The sequence below is a fragment of the Carcharodon carcharias genome, chromosome 8 (assembly GCF_017639515.1).
Source record: "Carcharodon carcharias isolate sCarCar2 chromosome 8, sCarCar2.pri, whole genome shotgun sequence".
Lineage (NCBI taxonomy): Eukaryota > Metazoa > Chordata > Chondrichthyes > Lamniformes > Lamnidae > Carcharodon > Carcharodon carcharias.
This window is the reverse complement of record NC_054474.1, coordinates 69,111,422-69,138,909: the sequence shown is the minus strand read 5'-3', so window position 1 is coordinate 69,138,909 and position 27,488 is coordinate 69,111,422. Positions and strand designations below refer to the sequence as shown.

General features: G+C 43.5%; 1 protein-coding gene across 1 annotated transcript in view; it reads right to left on the bottom strand.

Annotated features, from left to right (window-relative positions):
• The window catches only part of LOC121280927 (lysine-specific demethylase 3B-like), a 143,513-nt gene that overhangs the window by 80,285 nt on the left and 35,740 nt on the right, over positions 1-27,488 (bottom strand). The window contains exons 2-8 of the mRNA XM_041193355.1: positions 27,265-27,432; positions 25,960-26,073; positions 21,038-21,140; positions 13,198-13,322; positions 10,438-10,569; positions 9,680-9,779; positions 2,830-3,581 (exon numbers count right to left, since the gene is read on the bottom strand). Coding sequence (XP_041049289.1) covers positions 2,830-3,581; positions 9,680-9,779; positions 10,438-10,569; positions 13,198-13,322; positions 21,038-21,140; positions 25,960-26,073; positions 27,265-27,432 — 1,494 coding nt within the window. The remainder of the gene's footprint in view (positions 1-2,829; positions 3,582-9,679; positions 9,780-10,437; positions 10,570-13,197; positions 13,323-21,037; positions 21,141-25,959; positions 26,074-27,264; positions 27,433-27,488) is intronic.

The following is a 27,488-nucleotide window of genomic DNA, read 5'->3' as shown; positions in this document are numbered from 1 at the left end:
CTGCTGGTGGGTTTGCAGGCTGGGGGCCAGCAAAATTTCTCGGGTGGCCTTCCTGCCACCCTCCCACCTACCTTTGACCAGTTCACAATTTTACAGGGCAGTCAACTCACCCTAATTGAGGCCAATTAATGGTGACTTAAGGGCCACTTCCCACTTTGGCCCAATTTTGCCAAAATTAAGAAATAATTGTAGGGGAAACATTTTATCAACATCTACTAACAGATATATTAAAAGCCTAAAAGTAACACCACACCTGTTTAAGAACAGTAAAAGGGACTGCTAAAAGATATTGTAGCACCATTAAGCTTTTGTGCCAACCACTAAACTTAACAGTTGACAGGACTGTAAAGCTCTAGTGGTAGGAATTCAATTCAGTACAATACTTTATATTCCACTTCCCAAATTTTGAGGCAGGCAGGGGGGTTTCAAGGGGGGGAGGGAGGGGCAAAGACCAACAGGTTATCCTTCCTGGGGCTTGGGAGAGGGGGCTGCCTCCAGAACTGCCCCCCTTCTGAGATTGGGTGCCCACCTTTCGTCAAGCTCTAGGCTTAATGGGTGCTCCCTCCCCATCCATCTTTCATATCATTACCTCCTCACTCCAAACCTCAAACCTCCCCCTTCCCCTACACTTCCCTGTATCCTGGGGCTCTGGCATTCAGACTCTGGGGTCTGCTTGTAGTCCCAGCAGAGGCCACCGCTCCCAGTGGTGCTGCTGGGGCTACAGAGCTGCCACTCAATCAGATTGTCTGCAGGCGGGCCATCTGCCCCTCAGTCGGGTGGAAATCCTATCCTCAAATAGTGGCCAGCAGCTGAGGTGGGAATTCTGCCTGAGAGCATTAAAAGGCTGCAGAATAACCCTGATCTGCGGTGATGTATTCTCTGCCAAATCCTCCGGTGGTGGGTGGAAAATTTCTGCCCATTAACTTCAAGCAGACTAAAACATTTTACATAAAACTTACAGTTTCTGTACCCAAAGAACAAAATTCTCAAATCTTGGTTACATTTATTCTGAATGCATATCATGAAGCAAAGTTTAAATGTGAAATCAAGTGCTGTGTTCCTATTCTCGCAGTTTTGTCAATTAAAATAGAATTCCACTCAACAGCCTGGAAATGGGGAAATCATTATACTTCAAGTACTTATGCTTTGAAATCTTCACTGAGGCAAGGGAATATCAAAGTGAATCTTTTGCAATTAAATTAAGTTGTGCCAGAGTACAAAGGTGCTCTGCCACATGCGGAGCAAGGCAGCTCTGTACAAAGAGCAATTATTCCTGCATCCTTGTCCACCATGCCCTCATCCCTCCCACCCCCATGTCCCTCTGATAAACAGGCTAGCACCTATAAATGCAATTTTCTGTGGTACTTGTTAAACAAATCCACTTTATCATGAGCAATACCCTGGCATTAAGATACCTTTGATGGAGGAAAAATCAAACTCACAATGCTCCTATTGACAACCTGAGATTATCACATCTTTTTACTAATTCAGCTTCTGCACAACTGCCTACATCTTTCTTATGTTCTACACGATGAAGGAATCTTTGATTAATGCTAACACTGCTCCCCTTTTGCCACTAATATGTCTGGGCATGCCTAGAAAGGGGTGGAACTACAGGCAGGATGGAAGAGCAGGAGTAGCCCTGATAGTAATGGGCAACATAAGAATAATAGTAAAAAAGGTCTTGATTCAGGAAATCAGCTAGTAGATTGAATATTTGGCAGGGGCGGGGTGCGCATTAGGATGCTGATGGAAGTAGTTTACATGCCCCTGAACACTTGTTATACTATTAGGCAGGATATCAAGCAAAAAACAATTGGAGCTTGTAACAACAGCAATGTTATAATAAACAGTCTTATTATCCCCTTGATTATCCTCTATTTCTGGAATGTCTCTTCTGCTATGAAAACTGACAAAATATTTGTTCACCATCTCTGTCATTTCCTCATTCCCCATGCTTATTTCTCCGTCTCTGCCTCTAAGGAACAAAGTTTGCTTTAGCTACTTTCCTTTTTATATGCTTGCAAGAGCTTTCATAATTTGTTTTATAGTTTACTCATATATTCTCTTTCCCTTTTTATCAACTTTCTTCATTGGTTTTTGCTGGTTTCTAAAACTCTCCCAATCCTGATAAGAATGGTTCTAGGGATGAGGGACTCCAGATACATGAGGAGATTGGAGAAGCTGTTGTTGTCTCTTTAGAGAAAAGAAGGTTGAAAGCAGATTTGATAGAAGTGCTCAAAATCATGAGGGGTCTAGACAGAGTAGATAGTAAGAAACTTTCCCTTTTGGTGGAGGAGTTGAGAACCAGAGAGCACATATTTAAGGAGATTAGCATAGGACCTAAAGGCAACATGAGCAAACACTTTTTTAAAAACGGAGCGAGTAGTTCGATCTTGAATACACTACACGAGAGAGTGGCGGAGGCAGATTCTACTGCAGCTTTCAAAGGGGAACTAGATAAGGACCTGAAGAATAAAAGAAATTGCAGGGTTACAGGGAAAATGATGGGAGAGTAGGACGAGCTGAAACGCCCTTGCAGAGAGCTGATAGGAATTCAATGGATTGAATGGCCTTCTGTGCTGTAACAATTCTCTGAAAGGCAGAACAGGCTCAAGGGCCCAAATGGTCCATTCCTGCTTCTATTTCTGATATTCTTAGTCAGTCTGTAACAAATGTAGGCAAAACAAAGAGACTTGTTTGCAAGAACATCTGCAAGCAACCCACAGCCTTATTAAAAGCTTGGAGAAAATTGCTTTTAATCCATTAATTTTGTAGAACTATCAATGAGACATGGTACCAAAAAGCAATAGTAAAATTGTTGCTTACATCAAAGTTGTGTGTCTCACTGCGGTTTGTAAGAGACTGATGTGATTCAAAAACTCGCAAAGTGGAGTGCATGTGATCCTGTGGGGCTTGGAAGGTGTTTGGAATCACCAAAGCAGATTGAGGACTTTCAATCTGGGACTCAGGTGATGTATTCTGCAGCTTCTGTTTGGATACTGAATTAACAGCAAAGTTTTCTTTTATCCCGGATACAGCAGTCTCTAAATAAACTTGCATGTTTGCATTTGCAGAATCTTGGACAAGGTTGGAAGGCTCCAAGACTGGTACTTCAGAGGTTCTGCCTGAATCAGAAGTTGCTAAACCCTTCTTGCTCTGAGGGTTCAGAGGTTCTGTATTGGAAAATGACACTCCACTTGGCCTAGGGGCAGCAGCACCAATTGGCACGAAAGGTTTTCCATGTATTGGTTCATCCTGGACAACTAAGGTCCTACCATTCTCTTTGGTATAGGTGGCATAGCGTAAGCCTGCTTGTGACTGAGGTACAAAGCGGGATCGATCTGAAGCACTGTCAGCATTTCCCCAGGCTAAATCCCCAATTCTCTTGGAGTCATAGCTTCCTTGCTCCACATCAGGATTCTCACTCTTTGGCAGATTGTGACTATTGCCTCCGGCAGCCACCATGCACATACTGCTGCTGTCAGGCTCCAATTCTTCTGCATCCTTCACTTTTTTTTGCACAGGTTCATTCTCTCCATCAAAGGCATTCTTTCTTCTACGACTATCTTTACTTTTATCTATGGAGAATAAACCAATTTAGTCCATGTACATGTAAACCAGATAACGTCTCAATTTCAATCAATGCACATTTACAGATATAACGAACATACGAAATAGGAGGCGGCCATTTGGCCCCTCAAACCTGCTCCACTATTCAATAAAATCATGGCCGATCTGTTTGTGTTTTGAATTCCATATTTCCACCTACCCCTGTTAACCTAACAGGAATCCATCTACCTCCACCTTAAAAATATTCAATGACCTTGTTTCCACCGCCTTCTAAGGTAGAGTGTTCCAAAGTCACATGACCCTCAGAGAAAAAAAAATGTCATCTCTGTCCTAAAAGGGCAACCCTTAATTTTAAAATAATTGCCCCTAGTTCTGGACTCACCCACAAGAGGAAACATCCTTTCCATGTCCACTTTGTCAAGACCATTCAGGATCTTATATACTTCAATCAAGTCACCCCTCACTCTTTTAAATTCCAGTGGAAATAAGCCTAGTCTGTCCAACCTTTCCTTATAAGTCAACTCACTCATTTCAGGTACCAATCTAGTAAACCCCCTAAGAACTGCCTCCAACACACTTACATCCTTCCTTAAATAAGGAGACCAAAACTGTACATAGTATTTGAGATGTGGTATCATCAATGCCCTGTATAACTGATGCATAACAACCTTAATTGGATGCTCAGTTCCTAAAGGATAGCATTCCATTAGTCTTTTTAATTACTTGCTGTACCTGCATACTAACTTTTTGTGACTCGCACACGAGAACACCCATATCCTTTTGCACTTTGGAATTCTGCAGCTGTTCTCTGTTTTAAGTGACGCTCTGCTTTTTTAACTCTTCCTGCCAAAGCGCACAACTTCACATTTTCCCACATTATGCTCCATCCGCCAGATTTTTACCCACTCACTCAACCTATCTATATTTGTTTGCAAACTTCTCATGTCCTCTTCACAACATACTTTCCTATCTTTGGGTCATCTGCAAATTTAGCTACCATGCCTTCACTCCCCTCACCTACGTCATTGATATAAATTGTAAAAAGTCGAGGCCCCAGCGGGGCTCCACTTGTCACATCCTGTCAATCAGAAAAAGACCCTTTTATGCATACTCTCTGTTTTCTGCCAGCTGGCCAATCTTCTATCCATGTTACCCCCTGCACCATGAGCTTTTAATTTCCACAATAACCTTTGATGTGGCAACTTATCAAATGCCTCCTGGAAATCCAAGTACAACATGTCTACAGGCTCCCCTTTATCTACAGTGCATGTCACTTCTTCAAACAATTCCATTATATTGGTTAAACATGATTTCCTCATATGAAACGATGCTGGATCTTCCTGATACCTTGAGATTTTTCTAAGTGCCCAGCTTTAACCTCCTTAATGATCGATTCTAACACCTCCCCCATGACAGCGTTAAGCTATCTAGCCTATAGGTTCCTGTTTTCTGCCTCCCTCCCTTTTTGAATAGAGGGGTTATATTTGCTACTTTCCCGTCTGATGGAACCTTTCCAGAATCTAGCGAATTTTGGAAAATTGACACCAACACATCTACTATCTCATTAGCCATCTGTTCTAAGACCCTAGGATGAAGTCCATCAGGACCCGGAGGCTTGTCAGCCCGCAGATCCATCAGTTTGCTCAGTACCACTTCTCCAGTGATTGTAGTTTCACCAAGTTAATTTCTCCTTTCCACCTCCTGATTTAGGAGGCTACTACTGGAATGCTTTTTGTATCCTCTATTGTGAAGACAGAAACAAAATATTTGTTCATTTCATCAGTCATTTCCTTATTATCTACTGTTAACTCCCCATTCTCACTCTCTAGAGGACCAACATTCAGAGTCTTTCTTTCTAAATATCTGTAGAAACTCTTGCTTTCCATTTTTACATATCTAGCTAGCTTCCTCTCATATTCTCTTTCTCCTGACTAATCTTTTAGTCATTCTCTGCCGTTCTTTATATTCTGACCAATCATCTGACCTGCTACTCATCTTTACGCAGTTATGTGCTTTGTCCTTAAGTTTGATGTTTTCCTTAACTTCTTTTATTAACCATGGATGGTGGGTCCACCCCTTAGAATTTTTTTTTATAGTAGGAAAATATTAATCTGAGTATTCTGAAATATCCCCTTAAATGTCTGCCACTGCTTTTTTTTGATCTAACCTCTAGCCTAGTGTCCTAGTTCACTTCAACTAGCTCAGCTTTTTAAAATACTAGCCTCAGACCCATTCTTCTCCCTTTCAAACTGGATGTAAAATTCAATTATATTGTGGTAGCTGCTACCTAGGGGCTATGAATTAACCCTGTCCTATTACACAATGCCAAGTCTAACATAACCTGCTTTCTGGTTCGTTTCAGAACATGCTGCTCTAAGAAACTATCTCAAAAGCTTTCTATGAACTCATCTAGACTACTACTGCGAGTCTAAATTTTTCCAGTTTACATGTAGATTAAAACCACCCATGATTATCACAAGCACACAATATTGCTTCTTGTATACTTTGTTCTACATTGTGGTTACTGTTCGGGGACCTGCAGACCACTCCCACTAGTGATTTCCTTCCCCTACTATTCCTCATCTCCACCCAAACCGATTCCACATCCTGATCTCCTGAACCAAGGTCAACTTTAACAATTGCACCAATGTCATCCTTGATTAACAGTGCTAACTCTTCCAACTTTACCTAGCTTCCTATTCTTCTTGGTTGTCCTATACCCCTCAATATTTAGGACCCAGTCTTTGTCATCCTGCAGCCACGTCTCAGTAATGGCTATCAGATCATATTAATTTACTTCAATGTGCGCTATCAATTAATTTACCTTGTTATGAATGTTAAGCACATTCAGATGCAGGGCCTTTAGTTTTGTCTTTGTTATCTTTGTAACATCTAGCCTTGACTATTGGTTTATTCTTAGGATTTTTATCTCTGATCCTTCCTGCCATTCTCTGATCCTCATTTCCCATATTATTATTTTGTTCTCTTGCCTTGACTCTACCCCTTGATTTGCTACATCCTTCATCCCTCTTATTTAGTTTAAAGCCCTGACTACTTCCTTAGTTATGCGGCTTGCTAGAACACTGGTCACAGAATGGTTCAGGTGTGGGCCGCCCCAACGGTACAGCCCCTACTTCCCCCAGTACTGATGCCAGTGCCCCACAAACCCACTTCTCCCACACTAGTCTTTGAGCCGCATATTAATCTCTCTAATCTTATTTTCCCTATGCCAATTTGAGCATGGTTCAGGTAACAATCCAGAGATTATTACCTTTAAGGTTCTGCTTCTTAATTTGGTATCTAGCTCCTCATACTGACTAGGCAGAACCTCTTTCCTTGTCCTGCCTATGTCACTGGTTTCCATTTCTAATATGTTCTGAACGAACTAAATTTAACAATGGTTGCCTTATGAAACATTCTTACAGAAATCAGAGATCTTCAGATCAGCGGTTCTCAAACGGGGTTTGCATGAAGATTTAAGTGGTACGTCATATTCTGCCTTCAAAGCTTGGTATAGAGACAAAGATTGCAGCCAATTATGCAATGGGCCAACTTTACGGCAGCAGGAAATCTAATCTCTATTTGCTTTTATATTGGAGTTATGCAGCAAAAGAATCTTCCCTTGGTCACCTGCATTTTTGAGAATACATAGTCAGGGATAGGAACAACGGCACAAATCCCAGATTTAAGCTCAGCAAGTTGATGAAGCCTAGTCCAGGGTCATCGAAAGTGATTTGAAATGTCCCAAGTTGATGCTGGGTTGAAGAATGACAGCCAGGCTGAGGCGGAACAGGAGTTAGCCCCATGGACATGGGCTTCGAAAAGCACTGTCCAGGACCTTAGCACAGGACTGGCAGTGCCCATCTGCACTGCAAAATTCCACTGCTGACTGGATCTCTGTGAGACTCCAAACCATCTACTCTCTGGCCTGTTTCTCAGGAAATAATGGAACAGGGCCCACTGCACTCTCTCTGCTACATCACACAACGTTATAATTCCCCTTTGAGTAGAGCAGGAAGGTCCCAGGGCTGAAACTGTTGCTTGCGTTCCCTCCTGTTGGCTTGATTTGACCCCTGATGCCAGTCAGGGTCCACACACCCTACCCCCTAACCTGGCTGGCTCCCTGGCTGCATGCTGGGATATGATAGCAGCAACTGCTGGGAATGGAGCTGCTCCTGATGAAACCTCACTAATGCACCTACTCCAGCTTTTAACAAAAGGTGCAGTTCAAAAGGTCATATTTTGGCTGAAGTAAAAGTTCACTCCACCCTGGATTTTCCTGCTCTGCTCCCTCTGGGCTGCGCACCATTAATGTGAAAATAGGATCTGGTGGGAACAACTGGCCAACTCTATCCGAAACAATTAAAAGCACCTTGCAAGTTAGTAAATCTAGAATGGTTGGTGACTGCAGCCATTTTGTATTTGAAGTCACAGTGCATAGCAAGTCCAGATGAATACTAATCAGGACACGTGCATGCGCTTGTCAAAGACACCTCCACACCCTCACAGAATTGTTGCCCAGTATCAGCAACATGTTTCACGTTAAATAAGTGAATCAAAAGTAATAAATATAAATTAAATTGCATAGCTAGTTTTTACACAGGAAAAGGTACTTGTGTTTTGTGGTACAGGAGGTCTGTGAAATTTCTACGAACATAGGACGGGGGAGGTGACAGAGTGGTTCTCAGGAGCAAAAGATTGAGAACCCCTGTTCCTGATTATTGCAAGAATACAATGATCATGACTTGATGGAGCAATTTTAGACACTGATTAAAATGTTGAGGCTGTAAGTCAACGCTTTCCAAACTGTGGGTCGTGACCAAGCAGGATTTTGGGGGTCATGAGCTCTGAGGCAGCAATGGCTATCATGGAGCTTGGACTGATTTATGACAGCTGTGAGGCCCCTTTAAATCCTCGCATTTTTTTCTATTGGTGGGTGTGGCCTGATTGACAGCTCTTTGGGGCCTGATTGCTGCTGCAAAAAAAGCCTGTGAATTGAAAGGTGTTTGTTTTTCTTTGTGGAAACTCTGTCTTTTATAAATCTCCCAACGCTCAACTCCTGTTTCCCTCCAACTCCTCCCAGCAACTGAAGCTTCCCCCTACAACCAATGAACCCTCTTACCTCCTCCAATAACTGAAGCTCCCCATCCACACCAACAACTGAAGCCTCTCCCGCTCCCTCCCATGCCCCACAAACCCATTCAACAGCTCTCATACCCACCAAATTTTCACTTGGGTTCACATATAGTCTGAGGCTTTAAAACGGGGTCACACTGGCAGAAAGTTTGGGAAGTAATGCTGTAGGTTTTCAAACTATGGTTCCAGAATCCAACATTGATACTCAGGGCTACAGCAGGATCATCAGATTTTTCTATTTAAAAACAAAAAAACTGCGGATGCTGGAAATCCAAAACAAAAACAGAATTACCTGGAAAAACTCAGCAGGTCTGGCAGCATCGGCGGAGAAGAAAAGAGTTGACGTTTCGAGTCCTCATGACCCTTCGACAGAACTTGAGTTCGAGTCCAGGAAAGAGCTGAAATATAAGCTGGTTTAAGGTGTGTGTGTGGGGGGCGGAGAGATAGAGAGACAGAGAGGTGGGAGTGAGCCTTCCAACCCCCTCCACCTCTCTGTCTCTCTATCTCTCCGCCCCCCACACACACACCTTAAACCAGCTTATATTTCAGCTCTTTCCTGGACTCGAACTCAAGTTCTGTCGAAGGGTCATGAGGACTCGAAACGTCAACTCTTTTCTTCTCCGCCGATGCTGCCAGACCTGCTGAGTTTTTCCAGGTAATTCAGATTTTTCTATTTATTGACTTTTAACTTATTTATGCTGTTATCTGGCAATAAAAACAATTTTTGCAATGAAAGCATGGTTTTCCTTTGGGAGGATGGCAGTATCTCCTGAAATTTAGGATGGGAGACCCTGGGAGTGTGCCGATATTTGCTGGGGGCCCCCACACAGCTAAGTTTCATAACCACAGTCCAATTTGCTTTGTTGGATGTGAGCCTTAGACAAATTCCCTCACTCCTACCCCAGTAAATATTTTCATTAACCCACAACCAAACTATATTCCTTATTTCCAATTCAAGCCCTTGCCTTACCCTTGTCATCAGCTTCTTTAGTTGGACTGTAAGGTGGACTGGTCTCAGCTCCCTTCTTGCGTCTGCTTCTGGAGTTTTGAGATACATGTTTTTGAGAAACCTGCAGAATTGAAAAGACTAACAAGATTATACTGCTGTCAATGGTACTCCACACAATTAACACGAGGTACATCTCACAGAATAGGTTGCATTCCCGCAACTCCCCCAACCCCCATAAAATGAAACACTCCACCAATACAAATGATCTAGCAACCTAACACAGAACATGTCAAATGCACCCAGATAATGCAGAATTTGGCTGTCAACCGTGATCAAGCCAAAACCTGACACTTGTACTGGAAATAACATTCTGCCTTGAGTGATCAGGCTATGTGAAATTTATTTCCAATTTGATCACATCAGTAAATATCATACAATCGTAGCTATGCCAGTACAGTGCGTTTGGAGAGCAAAGTGCAATATGGCTTAAATGTACACACCATCATAGAGCACCAAAATATTGCAACAAGGTAGAACAGCTGAACTTCCATGCTACCCAAGCAAAGCTTAAAACACTAATTTGAGCAGGGGGCCCATCAAAGGCCCAACTCCTCAGTACAAGAGGAAGGAAAGTTTCAATAGTCTTTCATTATGGATCAAAGAAGTAGCAGAAGCATAGCAACCGGTCACCACCTGGCATGTAGGTACAGGCCAATAGTGGAAAATAGAGTGACTGGATAGCCCTTTAAAAATTACAAGAAGAACTTATAAACACTCACCATTGCTGCACTGCTTTCATTTGGCTCTATGCTTTTAGACAGGATCCCAACTTCTCCTTTAAGTAATTGAAGCGCTTCATCCACAAGTGTTATATAAATCCGCAAAGGGTCAACATTTTTCGTCTGCTGTTCCTATTATGAAAGACAAGTCAACAACAGAAACATATTTATATGCCCTTAAATATGGTGAGATATTTACGCCCAGGGTCGACGGTGACCTGAAGACAGAGCAACTGCCAATTTAGATGTTGCACATTACGTGAATCCCATTTTAATAGAGTCTGTGAATTCAATATCACATGATCACACAGTTTCAAGTGTTAAGGCGGAGACAATGGCCGAGATTTTCTGGCCCCGTCATGGCAGGACCAGCCGTGGGAGATTTGGGGCCCAGCTAAAAGTCCATCGATTTTAGTGGGACCGGACAATCCTTGCGGCAGGCAGGGCCAGAAAATCCCAATGTGTTTTCAGGTTTTTTGTGGGGATGGAAGAAAAAATGTCATTCTTGTGGAATTTTAACAAATTTCAAATTCTTTGCATTTTTCAACTCTTTTTGATAATCGCCAAATACAAAAAAGGATCTGCAGCAAAAGTTGAAGACGATCAGAACGTCAAACACCAAACATTTTTTCATCAGTTAACTGGCCAGGAACAGTTGCAAGGATAAGACCTTGGGTCTTTCTAGAAGATGTGCCAAACTATCCTTCCTCAAGTTTATTTTCTTGTGATCTTTCACTATTGGGGCTTGACTTCATAAATAACAGTAGTTCTCTCCATTTCTCAGCCCTGTCACATCATTGAGCCCAGTCGCCTGCTGCTATACAGCTGCCTCATTTTGGATTTGAAATGTTTCCACAAAACCTCAAGACCTTCAGAACAGCTATGGTACTTTCCATAATCCATGATTATTCCAGTAGGGCTCTCTTACTTCTGAGAATGTAGTATGCTTCTTGGTTCAATGTTATCATCAGTTCACATTTTTCATCAGTGCTCCCCGTACTCTCTTACTGCCTTCAAAATTTAACATCCACATAAAACCCTAGGCAAGGAGAACATGGACAAAGACCTCTCTAGTGGCAACAAGAATAATGTTACTCATCCTGCACTACACCCCTACACCCCTCATTAAATGCCCACAACATCTAACCAAGGGCAGAGGCTAACTTTCTCCAGCTAAAGTAAAATTAATCAAATCCTGGACAACCCTGAAATGCAAATTTGTACCTTCTGGGTGAAATGTACGAAATGGGAAGGCAAACTATAACATGTTTAAAGTCAGCATCATATCCATACCAATGACCATCTAGGGCCCTCCACCCCTTCCTATCCCTCTGTCCCCATCACTTCTTCTAATCCCAGCCCTTGCCATGTATTCACCATACCCTCTGACCTTCCCTCTCTGATGCTGAATGTTCTGTACTCAGTAAAGACTCAGTTTCATACCCTTATACCCTCACCTCAAATGAATTTCGTGCTTGGCATGATGCTGAACTCTTCTGCCGCCTTCATCTCTGTGTTCACTTCTTTAGGAAGGAATCCTCCCACTGTTCAACAGATCTTTTCACCCGCCTCCAGTATTCTCCCTCTACCTGGACCCCACCCTCTGGCCTCTTACCTGCTTTTGATCTTTTCACTGAGAATTGTCGGCATGACATCGGCCGTCTCAATTTCTCTGCTCCTCTCACCCACTCCAACCTGTCTCCTTCCGAACTTGCTGCACTCCGTTCTCCCAGGTCCAACCCTGACTTTGTTGTCAAACCTGCCTACAAGGGTGATACTGTTATTGTCTGCCATACTGACCTCTATCTTGCAGAGGCTGAGCGTCAACTCTCAGACACTTCTTCCTAACACCCCCTGGGCCATGACCCCACCACCGAACATCAAGTCATTGTTTCCAGGACTGTCACTGACCTCAACTCCTCTGGAGGTCTTCCCTCCACAGCTTCCAACCTCAGTCTCCCAAACCTGGACAGTCCACACTTCAACCTCCTTCCCAAAACCCACAAACAGGACTGGGTGATTACTTTGCGGAACACCTCCGGTCTATCCACAAGCATGACCCAGGCCTTCCTGTCACTTGTCATTTCAACACACCATCCTGCTCTCATGCCCACACGTCCATCCTTGGCCTGCCACAATGTTCCAGTGAAGCGCAACGCAAACTGGAGGAACAGCACTTCAGCTTCCGATTAGGCATTTTATAACCTCCAGACATAATATTGAGTTCAACAACTTCAGGCCATGAACACTCTCTTCTATCTTCCCCCCTTTTTAAATCCCCCTTTTATCAAATTTATTTTTTATTTACTTGTTTAAATTTTCATGCATTCTTTTATCCCTTTTTTAATCCCCCCTTTTTTATCCATTTTCCCCAATCACCGCTCCCTCCCCCACTTCTGTCATTTATTCTATGTTGTTCTTTCAGAGTGCCGACCCTTGTTCTACTATTAACACATCCTGTTGTCTTACCTTTATCCCACCATCAGCACCTTCTTTAGCCCTTACCACTGCCATCAACACTCCCTTTGTCTTGAGTCGTTGACATCTCTGTCAATCTCTCCTTGGCCCCCATCTATCCTTCTATCTTGCTTTACCTGCTCCATCTCCTTAAACAGTATAAATTCCATCACATTTCTACTTCTCTTTAGCTCTGCAGAAGAGTCATGCGGTCTCAAAATGTTAACTCTGTTTTTCTCTCCACAGATGCTGTCAGACCTGCTGAGTTTTTCCAGCATTTTCTGTTTTTATACCATATTGTACCTGTTCTGTGGTAACCATCATGGTGCGCGTAGCAGGGTCATGATGTGCAACAACTGCAAAGATCCATTCTTCAGAACAATCTGGTTGGTAGATCTTCACTCTGTTCCCCTGCAAACTGTACGGACCTAAAAGATGTAATGCAGCAGTAAAACGAAAGTTTATGGAAAATGCAATAACTTAGCCCACATTCCAACTCCTAGTATACACATGGTTACAACAGAGCAATAGATGTTCCCTTTAAAACTTAGTTGTTGTGCATGGCCAATTTTTTCAGTGAGAAATTCCTTTAAAATTTTTTGTGCAGCCATATGAAGCTTAATGGGAACACTGGGAACAATGAACAAAAATCACAACAACTGGAAACCACCTAAACCATTGTGGTAGATCCCACTCTGATAAAGAAACTCTTTTCAAGGAAACAGCCTTCACTATCAACTGATGGGGATTAGGAGCTCACTGGGCAGAATTGTCCCAGGTTTGCACTAAGTGCAGTAGCGGGCAGGTCAAATGAAGGTTTACTCGCTGGCTGCAATGGCGGGTTTTCAAGCCAAATCATCCCAAACCATTAGTTATGCATTCCCGGGAACACGCCATTTAAACAGCGGATGGGCTGTCATTCACCCACCACGCCATCACCTCGCCGCTTCATCATGCAAGGCACCATGTTTAAAGTCCTAATGCGCGTACACATCTCAGTGCTTCCAGCTCAGGACTACTGCAGGGAAGATGTCCACGAAAGGCAAAAAGACTACAGCCCCCAGGTTAGTGATGTGTCACAGGTACGCCTTTTGGATGCCGTGGAGGCTTGCTGCGATGTCCTCCACTCCCGCTCTGGCTGCAGGATGGGCAATGACATGACCAACCAGGCTTGGTAGGCAATGGCAGTGGTGATCAGTGACAACGTTGCACAGAAGACGTTGGCTATCCAATGCAGATAGAGGATGAATGATCTCATCAGTGCAACCATCTCATCACTCTCAACTCACACACTCAAGCCCATCACACATTCACTCACATCTTACTCACTGCCAGCTCAAGGGACATCATCACCCATTCTAACACATATACCCTCACATCTCCATCTGGCCTCATCTCTGGAAACTGCCTCCTCAGCCCTCACCATCTTGAGGCCACTTGCACAGATCAATGTGCCGCCACACACACCCTGGGTTACCCTCCTTCCCTCGTACAGCCCTTACCCTGCAGCCTCTTCCCTTGCCTGAGGCCACTTCTCCCTCTTCGCCAAGCAAGCCCTAGGCCCTGCAGCCATTGAAAAGCTACCTACATATGGCTGATCTGTAGGTAGAGACCTACTGTGAGCCTCTCTAAAAGTGATGTGGTGCAGTGAAGCCTGGCGTTGATGACAGCGAGTGCTGTCTGAAGCAAGGTAGGCAAAGAAGCCTAGAAGTCCCAAGCAAAGTGCAGCCTGCCAGGTACATGTCACTTATGTGCTGTGGTGAGTTGTGGGGGGGGGGGGGGTGGCAATTCTGGTGGGCTGGCCTAATAACGATATGCAGATGGATTACAATGAAGTTCTCGACGTCCGATGGCGAGAAACATGGCCCACCATTGGCGGGCTGAGCGGACGATTGCAAACTGGTTTCACGTCATATCACAGCTTACATCACCGAACATGCCCAACACCTGCGGGCACAGAACATCCTAGCCAATGTGATTTGCTGTTTTCTGTGCTAAAACTATTTATCTAATGCAACAAAGCAGAAACTTCTCCTGTTGGCTGGGGAACACACATCCATTCTCCTTCCTCATTGAATCTAGTTGTGAGATACTGTAGAATTGCAGATCTTCAATCAGTTCTTCTAACTCTTGCACCGTAGCTCAGCATTCACATTTTTAAAAATTCCTTTTATCCATCTTTCGTTGCACTATCCAAAGTACTTTGAACTGTTTGCTATCTTCAAAGTGTTAAAAAAATACAAGTTGTTGTATGTAACAGACTTAACTGATGAGCAAAAACATTCACTGAAACTAATAGGGGGAGAAATGAAAATTTGGCATTTGACAGTGTATAAGTAGAATAAATGTATTGCAAAATAATCCAGTGGTTTCCAGAGGGGAAAAAAGCACTGAGATGACCCACATAACTCTTAATGCTTCAGGCTATCCAGTGGGCACCATCTCATGGTTTATTTCCATAATCAACCAACAACTGGCTTCTAACTTGTGAATTTCCTCCAGTTGTCTTTTCCCCTCTACAAGTCTGTTTTCATATCTTAATATTTAATTTATCTTATTTTCCTAATCTCAATGGGCTTTGACTTGGTGCTAGCACACTGTTGCAAGTTTCCCCACCTTCAGTTGATTTTTCTTTGTTGTTACCAGATCTCTTGTAATAAACACAAATGAGTATGTCGAACACAAGCAACCAAAACAAAGAGCACAAGTAAATGGAAAATTAATTTTCTTTTGGGCCAAAACCTCCAATTAACTCCAACATTAAAAACTGTTGTCGACTTCAATTGCATTCTTCTGTAATCCAGATTAAGTATATGGTTGTAGCCTGATGCAATAATCGCTGGAATGCTACAACATTAGTGGATTGGGGAAGCGGAGGTATAGAGACAATTTAGACAATTTGGAGCAGTGGTTGGACTTGCAGGGATTTTGTTAACTACATTCAGATCAGTTACACATTAGGTAAATACCTCTAATAACCATAAACTACACATCCCCCAACTCTTAATTTTATGAATTTAATGCAATGGAACAGATCAGAAATGGCAAAACAATGCAGAGTCAAGAAATTTTAATAAGCCAAATGTAGTGTAGGAAAGTAGCTTCAGAAGGTCCATAATTTCACAGCAGCTAACTGACACAAAAGCCCTGATTTTGCAGTTGTAACAGCGTTGAGACTGTCAACGTTACTCTGTGAAACTGACGGCAACTCCTGGAGTCTGCACACCTGCGGTTAAATGTGGAAGTCCAAAGTTGCGGTCAGTGATTCCCCACTCCTCCACAGAAGGAAATCAATCAGAATCAGTGAACTGTGAACATCCACATTTTATGCCATTATTCTTGCTGTAAAACCCTTGGAAAAGTTACACCATGGCGAGTGAAGGCAATCCGTAGGATATGGGAGACTTTTAAGCAATTAAAACAGGGAAGAGCCATGGTGTATGGATGAAATTGAACAATTGGGTGTTGCTGGCTAGGCCAGCATTTATTGCCCATCCCTAATTGCCCTCGAGAAAGTGGTGGTGAGCTGCTTTCTTGAACCGTTGCAGACCATGTGGTGAGGGTACACCCACAAGGTGATGGCGTAGTGGTACTGTCGCTGGACCAGTGATCCAGAGACCCAGGGTAATGTTCTGGGGACCTGGGTTCGAATCCTGCCATGGCAGATGGTGGAATTTGAATTCAATAAAAATCTGGATTGTTGCAAAAATCCATCTGGTTCACTAATGTTCTTTAGGGAAGGAAATCTGTCACCCTTTAGTGCTGTGGGCCTGGCCTCCAGACTCTCAGCAATGTGGTTGACTCTTAAAAGCCCTCAGAAATGGCCTAGCAAGCCATTCAGTTGCAACAGGAAAAAGGAATGAAACCAGACAGACCACCTGGCACCGGAAGCAACAACGGCAATCTCAGCCCTGTCGACCCTGCGAAGTCCTCCTTACTAACATCTGGGGTCTAGTGCCAAAATTGGGAGAGCTGTCTCACATACTAGTTAAGTAATAGCCTGACATAGTTATCCTCACGGAATCATACCTTACAGGTAATGTCTCAGGCACCATCATCGCCATCCCTGGGTACGTTCTGCCCCACTGGGAGGACAGACCCAGGAGAGGTGGCGGCACAGTGGTATACAGTCGGGGGGGGAATTGCCCTGGGAGTCTTCAACATCAACTCCAGACCCCATGGAGTCTCATGGCATAAGGTCAAACATGGGCAAGGAGATCTCCTGCTGGTTACCATGTACCGTCCTCCCTCAGCTGATGAATCAGTGCTCCTCCATGTTAAACACCACCTGGAGGAAGCCCTGGTGGCAAGGGCGCTAGAATATACTCTGGGTGGGGGACTTCAATGTCTACCACCAAGAGTGGCTCGATAGCACCACTAATGACCGATCAGGCCGAGTCCTAAATGACATAGCTGGTCGGTTGGGTCTACGGCAGGTGAGAGGGAGCCAACAAGAGTGAAAAACATACTTGACCTCATCCTCACCAACCGACCTGCTGCTGGTGCATCTGTCCATGGCAGAATGGGTAGGAGTGGCCACCGCACAGTCGTTGTGGAGACGAAGTCACATTGAGGATACCCTCCATCTACCACCGTGCTAAATGGGGTAGATTTCGAACAGATCTAGCAACTCAAGACTGGGCATCCATGCGGCGCTGTGGGCTCAGAGGCAGCAGAGTTGTACTCGAACACAATCTGTAACCTCATGGCCCAGCATATCCCCCACTCTACCATTACCATCAATGGTAATGAAGAGTGCAGGAGGGCATGCCAGGAGCAGCACCAGGCATACCTAAAAATGAGGTGTCAACCTGATGGAGCTATAACACAGGACTACTTGCATGCCAAACAGCATAAGCAGGTGATAGACAGGTCTAAGCGATCCCACAACCAACAAGTCAGATCTAAGCTCTGCAGTTCTGCCACATCCAGTCGTGGATGGTGGTGGACAATTAAACAACTCACTGGAGGAGGCGGCTCCACAAATATTCCCAATGATGGAGGAGCCCAGCCCATCAATGCAAAAGATAAGGCTGAAGCATTTGCTACAATCTTCAGTCAGAAGTGCTGAGTAGATGATCCATCTCAGCCTCACAGATGCCAACCCGATTCGCTCCACGTGACAACAAGAAACGGCTGAAGGCACTGGATACTGCAAAGGCTATGGGCCCTGAAAATATTCCAGCAATAGCACCTAAGACTTGTACTTCAGAACTTGCCGTGCATCTAGCCAAGCTGTTCCAGTACAGCTACAACACTGGCATCTACCCAGCTATGTGGAAAATTGCCCAGGTATGTCTTGTACACAAATTGCAGGACAAATCCAACCGGGCCAATTACCAATTAGTCTATTCTCGATCGTCAGTAAAGTGATGGAAGGGGTCATCAATAGTGCTATCAAGCGGCACTTGCTTAGCAATAACCTGCTCACTGACACCCAGTTTGGGTTCCGCCAGGGCCACTCAGCTCCAGCTTCAAACATGGACAAAAGAGCTGAACTCCCGAAGTGAGGTAAGAATGACTGTCCTTGACATCAAGGCAGCATTTGACAGTGTGTGGCATCGATGAGCCCTAGCAAAACTGGAGTCAATGGGGATCAGGGAGAAAACTCTCCGCTGGCTGGTGTCATATCTAGCACAAAGGAAGAAGGTTGTGGTTGTTCGAGGTCAGCCATCTCAGCTTCAGGACATCACTGCATGAGTTCCTCAGGGTAGTGTCCTCAGCCCCAACCAACTTCAGCTGCTTCATCAATGACCTTCTTTCCAACTTAAGGTCAGAAGTGGGGATGTTTGTTGACGATTGCACAATGTTCAGTATCACTTGCGACTCCTCAGATACTGAAGCAGTCTACGTCCAAATGCAGTAAGACCTGGACAATATCCAGGTTGGTGCTGACAAGTGGCAAATAACATTCTCACCACTCAAGTGTCAGGCAATGACCATCTCCAACAAGAGAGAATCCAACCATTGCCCCTTGATGTTCAAAGGCATTACCATCACTGAATCCCCCACTATCAACATCCTTGGGGTGGGGCTTACCATTGATCAGGAACTGAACTGGACTAGCCTAGCCATATAAATACTGTGGCTACAAGAGCAGGTCAGAGGCTAGGAATCATGCAACGATTAACTCACCTCCTGACTCCCCAAAGCTTATCCACCATCTACTAGGCACAAGTCAGGAGTGTGATGGAATACTCGACACTTGCCTGGATGAGTGCAGTTCCAACAACACTCAAGGAGCTTGACACCATCCAGGACAAAGCAGCCCGCTTGATTGGCACCACATCCACAAACATTCACTCCCTACACCACCAGCAAACATTGGCAGCAGTGTGTACCATCTACAAGATGCACTGCAGAAATTCACCAAGGGTCCTCAGACAGCACCTTCCACTAGCATTACCATCTAGATAGACAAGGGCAGCAGACAGGTGGGAACACCACCACCTAGAAGATCCTCTCAAGGTTACTCACCATCCTGACTTGGCAATATATCGCCGCTCTCCACTGTTGCTAAGTCAAAATCCTGGCACTCCCTTCCTAACAGCACTGTGGGTGTACCCACACCACATGGACTGCAGCTGTTCAAGAAAGCAACTCACCATCGCATTCTCAAGGGTAACTAGGGATGGGCAATAAATGCCCAACAAAGCCCACATCCCAGCAATATATTTCCAAGTCAGGATGGTGAGTGACTTGGAAGGGAACTTCCAGGTGATGGTGCTCTCATGTGTCTGCTGCCCTTGTTCTTCTAGATGGTAGCAGTCATGGGTTTGGAATCTGCTGCCTAAGGAGCCTTGGAGAGTTCCTGCAGTGCATCTTGTTGTGGTACACACTGCTGCCACAGTGTGTCGGTGGTGGACGGAGTGAATATTTGTGGACGGGGTGCCAATCAAGCAGGCTGCTTTGTCCTGGATGGTGTCAAACTCCTTGAGTGTTGTGGGAGCTGCACTCATCCAGGTAAGTGGAGAGTATTCCATCACACTCCTGACTTGTGCCTTGTAGATGGTAGGTGGGCTTTGGGGAGTCAGGAGGTAAGTTACTCGCTGCAGGATTCTGAGCCTCTGACCACAGTATTTATATGGCTAGTCCAGTTCAGTTTCTGGTCAATGGTAACCCCAGGATGTTGATAGAGGGGGCTTCTGCAATGTTAATGGCATTGAATATTAAGGGCTGATGGTTAGATTCTCTCTTGCTGGAGATGATCATTGTCTGGCACTTATGTGGAGTGAATGTTACTTGCCACTTGTCAGCCCAAGTCTGGATATTGTCCAGGTCTTGCTGCATTTGGACATGGACTGCTTCAGTATCTCAGGAGTAGGGAATGGTGATGATCATCAGTGAACATCCCCACTTCTGATCTTATGAAGAAGGAAGGTCATTGATGAGGCAGCTGAAGATGGCTGGGCCTAGGACACTATCCTGAAGGACTCTTGGAACTGAGATGATTGACCTCCAAAAACCACAACCATCTTTCTTTGTGCTCGGTATGACTCCAAACAGCAGAGAATTTTCCCTGATTCCCATGGCTCCAGTTTTGCTAGGGCGCCTTGATGCCACACTCAGTCAAATGCTGCCTTGATGTAAAGGGCAGCCACTCTCACCTCACCTTTGGAGTTCAGCTCTTCTGTCCAAGTTTGAACCAAGGCTGTAATGAGGTCAGGAGCCAATTGACCTTGGTGAAACCCAAACTGAGTGTCAGTGAGCAGGTTATGGGTAAGCAAGTGCTGCTTAATGATCCCTTCCATCACTTTACTGATGGTGAAAAGTAGGGCGGTATTTGGCTGGGTTGGATTTGTCCTGCTTTTTGTGTACAGGGCATACCTGGGTGATTTTCCACATTGCCAGCTGGATGCCAGCATTGTAGCTGTACTTGAACAGCTTGGCTACGGGTGCAGCAAGTTCTGGAGCACAAGTCTTCAGTGCTATTTCCGGAATGTTGTCAGGACCATTGCAATATCCAGTGCCTTCAGCCATTTCTTGATACCACCTGGAGTGAATTGAATTGGCTGAATACTGCCATCTGTGATGTTGGGCTCCACGGTGGAGGTTGAGAGGGGGAATTGTGTTTACATAAGAATGTTCTTTTCACGAGACATTTCACATCAATTTTCCTCTCCCTTTCTTCTGTCTACAATACCTCTGAGTATCTCTTGAATTTTCTTTTCTCTGATCCAAGATTTCATTGATTCCTGAAGTTTTTGATTATCCTGGACAATGGGATTCAAGCTGTCAGATTCCTCCTTAAGACAGAAATAGAAAAATGATAGATGAGGAAAAATTAATATCAAAATCAATTAAAAAGCTTTTAAACAACTAAGCAGAAATGTCAGTATTCTGCCAATCCACACTATGGTGCACAATGTCATGTTGGCAGGTTTAGATTGTAAATGAGGTTTTTGAAAACGCCATGCAACTCAGAGAGCTGTGTTGTCCACTTATATGCACAGAATATTATCAGCATGACTTCAACAATGCTGCTTGCACTTCTGTATCCTTTCTTGATTCTACCTGTGGTCACATCTGGTCTGTATCATTGGGCTGCACTTCACAGGTTCTTTAGGGATGGTTTCAGAAGCAGGAAGGCCAGCAAGATGGCATGGGATTGCATACCCAATGCCTTCCTGCCACCATGCCAATTTATCAACAACAGGAAAGGTGGCAGGTGTTTACTTGGGGCCCAGTTGAGCCACTTAAATGGCCAATTGAAGTTCTCTTCCCACCTGCTGGCAATGGGGCCCTCTGCATTGTGGGAAACTGGTGGCCTTCCAGCAAGGTGAGGGGGGGGGGGGCCCGCAAAACCTCCTCTTTATGCACTCTGCGGCAGCATCAGTGCCGCATGCCTTCAGCAACCCTTTTCCCTCACCGGGGACAGTGACTGGCCCTGGTGAGCCCGGATTCTACTTACCCAGTTTTGAGGGTGCCCTTCCTCAAGGTGCAGTGGCCACCGCTCCACTCCCATTGGCACTACTGAGTTTGCTGAGTTGCCGGGGATTAAGCCAGAAGCAGCTGGAGGCAGGCAACCCAGTGGGAGCTACTTAATTGGCCAAAGCAGTATCACCCCCCCCCCACCCCCTCTCCTTTTCCAGCCTTGGCAAAACACCAGCCATCATTCTAGTGAAAAAGCATCAAAGCAAGATCTGATCATCTCAGCTAACCATCTTAACCAGGAGTAATACAAAAAATACTGGAAATAGAGGAAGTCAGTCAACATCTATGGAAAGAACAAGCTGAACACCCTTCTCAGAATTGTAAAATGAAACAGGAACAAACGTACTAACAGGGCCTGAAGAAAAAGGGGATGTTGAGGGGGGAGGGGAAAGAAATCACAGATGTTATCATGGAATGAAGACTTTGAAGAAACAAAAAAATAGTTAGCATAAAATCACAAAGCACAGGATGCCATTCAGCCCACTGTGTCTGTGGCAGTTCTTGGAAAGAGCTAACCAATTCGTTCCAGTATCCTGCTCTTTCCCCATTGTTCTATAATTGTTTTTCCTCTTCAAGTATTTATTTAACTGCCTTTTCAGTTACTGCCAAATCTGTTTCTACCATCCTTTCAGGCAGTGCATTCCAGATAACAACTTGCTCAGTAATTTTCTTCCCTCATGTCACATTTGGTTCTTTTGCAATTACCTTAAATCTTTGTTCCCTGATTACCAATCCTTCTGTCACTGGAAACTAATTTCTCCTCATTTACTCCATGAAAAACCTTCATGACTTTGAACACATATTAAATCTCCCCTTGACCTTCTCTGTTCCAAGGAGAACAATCCCTGCTTCTCTAGTCTCTCCAAAGAACTGAAATTTCTCAACCCTGGTACCATTCTAGTAATTCTCCTCTGCAGCCTCTCCAAGGCCTTGAAATCCTTCTGGATGTGTGCGAGCCTAGAATCGTCCACAATATTCCAGGTGGGGCCTAACCATTACTTTTTAAACATTTGGCATAACTTCTTGCTTTTGAACTTATGCCTTTTTTAAAGAAATCAAAGGTCCCATATGCCTTTTTAACATCCTTCTCAGCTTGTCCTGCCACTTTCAAATATTTGTGCTTGTAGGCTTCCAAGTCTCTGTTCTTCCACCTCATTGAAAATTGTACCATTTAGCTTGTATTGCCACAACACACCAATGAAAAAGGACAGTAAATGGGTGAGAGTCAAAACATAACTCTCTATCATGAATCATAAACTTAATCACCAAATCGGCTTATAGAAAAAGCACTGTTGATACTTGCAGCAGGACCGCCACCTGGTCAAAGTCAAATTCCAATCTCCAATGACTCTTATCCCCATGACTGCATTACTGAACACCAAACCATTACTGCCCAGTTACTCATAGCATCTCATTCGGAAATTCCACCCACCGCCACCACCAGATCCAACCTCAGTTGCCCCACGCCGCTTAACTGGTCTTTTAACTCTTCTGCAAGATATACAATAAGGCTATCCTGGTACACCAATTCCTTCAGCTCGATCCTATCCCACCAAACTATTCTGTATTATCTCAATCAAATTCTTTCCAGCCTCTGGATCTACACATGTGACTTCCATTACCCTCAAAGTTCAGGTTATTTCAGGTTCTCCAGCTCTAATAATAATCTCTTCACTCAGAAACATCCATTCCACTATACACTTCCAAGTCTCCCCTGGGAGACTCTCTGGCACCCAAGGTTCCATCAAAAAGATTTTCAACTTATCACTGTCCAGTATTACTGTTCACTGTCTGCCCAACATACTCGATTTCAATGACTTCTCTTAACTAGGCTATCTTGTTCCAGGTAAAGGATGTAAGCTTTGGGAGTCCATGCAAGTCCCAGATATGCATTTTTTGTAGGCAGTGTTAAACACACTGTTTCAATGTTACTTGGGCTCCTTCTCAGATCTATTCTGTCCTTACATCGATAATTGTGTTGGTGCTACTTCAGTTCTGATTGAGAATACTTAATTTGTCATGCTTCCAATTTCCATTCACTTGTTCTTCTCATTTTGGAGTTGTTACTCTGGCAACAGGCTTTTCAAACAACTAAGACAAGGGAACTGACTCCCACAACTATCTAGAGCACACTTCTTTCCTCCCTGCTTTACAAAGACTCCATTCCTTTTTCAGCTTCTCTTTGAACTATTCTGATGATTCTGGTTTCAAAACCATAGTTTCCACATTGTCCTTTTTGTTCAGTAAGGATTCTCAAGAGATACCCTTTGATTGGCACATTCCTCTCCAAAATTTCTCAGAACATGACAGGAATTAATACCCACCGCCACCACTCACCTTGCCCTCCCCACCCCCATCAGTCCTCAACTTCCTACCTATCAGTCTCAGTATTCACCAGAACATCTTGCCACATGATCTAATGACTCAACATATTTTGTCCTTTCCTTTCCCACAATATTCTGCTCCACACTTCCACTACCCCAACTTCCAGCTGCCCTTCTCACCCAATCGCAAGAGATGCGACATCTATTCATTCACTGTTTCTCACATCGTTGTACAAAATCTCAAAAACCCTTTTTGAAAGAGATAGCAATTTAAGTGTGTGTCCTAGTCTAGCTGTTTTTGTTGCTGTTTGCAGTGTAATCTCGTTCACATTGGACAGATCAAACGTACATTAGTGTGATTCTGAGCTCCCTATTGCTTATATGTTTAAGGCCAACCCTACCATTCCAATGCCATTCTGACCACATGACCATTAACTTCTTTCACTGTGCCAATCAAGCTCAAGGGAAACTGCTTGATCGATTTCTCCTCAGCACTCTGCAATCCTGTGAATTGAACACTGTTTTCAGACTTGAGCTCTAAGATATTTTCTCCATTAGAGGGGATGCTGGTGATTTCTGTCAGCCTGGGAAAGAGGAAGGGCAACAGGGTTAATCTTTGGCATGTAGGCACTCTGTCAGAATAATGATCAGGTGGGCCTGTACCACTTCTTCCTCTGTTCGGAACTGATGGCTATACTGTGTGCTGCCAGTAGTTTTTGTTCTAGTGTCAGGCCTGAAACGCAAGCTGTATTTACAATTTGTTCCTCCTCCTTGTTCCTTCCCCATAGGTGTGCCTCTCCTGCCTTAGCTTTTCATGTGTACTGCATTTTAAGATTTTAATTGCAGAAGAGGAAGCAATTGTGCATAAATAAACTTCTGCATCTAAAAATGGGTGAACCCATGTGTGAATTAATGAAATATTTTCAATGTTAAGGAGAGCTGTGTTTGCAAAGGACACTGCAGAAGAGGAAGCAATTGTGCACAAATAAACTTCTGCATCTAAAAAGGGGCGGACCTATGTGTGAATTAATGAAATATTTAGTTACATTGACGGCAACCTTTGCACTCCAATAGGATTTCCAGCATTTGTAAGGAAAAGCACTCTGCACAATCTTCATTGATTCTTCAAACAAAGAGAGAGCCTTGTACTCCTCCATTCCCAAGAATTCAAACACTTCTATCTGAACAGCAACAGCATCATAGTATGCAAGATGCAAATGTGAAAGTCAAGACTCTCTCCCCTCCTCTATTCAGTGAAAATAGTACAAATCAGAACAGGTTGCTGAATACAAGATTTTCCATGGGTTGCATCTTATTGAATTGGAAAAGACAAAAGCCAGTCTTGGGACAGTACAATTTTAAGTAATAACAGAGAACTCTCAAAATAAGCACATTATACTCGTTTCAATTACACTGAAATAACTGTTCAGATTAGTATTTTAAAGTACAGGTTATTATATTCTCCAAACTGGTTACATAAACATACAGGCGATCAGGGCAAGTTCAAAATTGAAACCCACATTCCAATTTGTAGTACAACTGTCATGAGTGCAGGTAAAGAGGAGCCAACAAAACCTATACTGGTTGATGGCTCTCAGTTTTACAGCCAATTCCTACACAACTATTTTTTTCTAATATATGGAATAAGCTTAAATTCCAAAACTACGATCCACGCATTCAAGGTATTGGAAGATTGAAGGAACTTAGCAAGAAAACTATTCAAAGCTATAGGCTTAAGTGAACTTGATTACTTTCTGGAAAAAAGTTACACATAGCAAAAATACTAAATGAAACAAAAATAAATTACTTTAAATAGTCGAAGAGCAGCACCATCAGCAGAAAAATTCGTGACCCTGTCACCAAAGAACTCAACTGGAACGATGGAGCCCAACCCAATTTTATCTACCAGTGCTTTATAAGTCTGCAAATACAAAGCAAAAAAAAAATTAATTACATATCACATCACAAAAAAGGGGACTATATAGAGTACACAGTGATCTAACAGATTAATAATTTTGTGTTATGAGCCTGGTCTTCACTTAATTTCAGAGTTTGCAAACAGATTCCAAGAAACCACTAGAAATAAACACAAACATACTTAGTTACTGAGGGAAGGACAGACAGACTAGTCATTCTTGCAAACAGTAATCACAGTAATACCATTAGCCGTTGCAATTAAAATCAGGACAAACTAATGAGAAGATATATTTCCAGATACATAGCAAACTCATTCACCCAGCCTCTGGACTTGTTGGCTATAGCCCACATACATAAAGTAAGCATCCACAATTACTGTACCTGTTGTCACATTTTAAGGCCTAAGACTGCAATGGAAATCATACAAATACACATACATTCACACTCAGGGACCCATTTTTTGCAAACAAAAGGAATATGTTCAAGCACAGTGCCTTTTCTGAATTACCCGGGAGCTTGGGGAGCCTATAGTTCCCAATTGCTTTCTTGTAGGCAGTGCCTCGGCCAGGGGCAACTTGCCAAACAATCAGCTCCATTTTCTCTTGTAGTATAAATTGTTGCGATCATTTGAAATTTAGCATTAGTGCGTTTGTCCTAATGAATGCAAGATGAAAAGTTTTGGCGACATGTCTTTTTTTCAGCAATAAATAGAAATTATGCTAAACAGAACACATCTAAAAGCAGAACCAGTGAAGAAGGTGACACAGTTTGCTTGGAGGACAACAATAATAGTTAAGAATAATAATAGAGTTCTTTATTATCCATGCGAACTACAGCAGAGAGTGGGATTTCACATTACCTATTCTATTCATACATGTTATAATTGAGCAACATACGTACAAATAATGTAATTTCTTTAGTCTATTCAGAGCAGATTATAACTTTAATGTAACAAAAAAAGTTTACTAATTGCTGACATGAAATCTCATTCGATGCAAGCAAATCAGGTCTAGCTTCAATTGATTTGATACACTTCAGCTCTACTGACTGGAAGTCATAATCTCACCCAGGTTTCAGCGATTTAGACAAAGAATGCATTCATTAGGAACAGATCAAGTGGGTTAAAAAAAGTGCAGTGAACATCTAATACTAGACACTTTACACTGAACTGCAGAAATGGCAAGATTTTTCTTACCAAAGCAGGCCATTGGCTAGCATTCACCCTTCCTCCTGGTAAGAATACTGAATCTTTCCGCGGGGCCCACACCAGAGTATGTTCTACAAGGAAAACAAGGACGTCTTCAGCGTAAACTTTTACCCAGGCTTGCTTTTTCCACCGTGAATCATCAAATTCAATATACACCTGCAACACAAAGTGATTCAGAGTGATGTTACAATCCAAATTTAATTTCAACCACT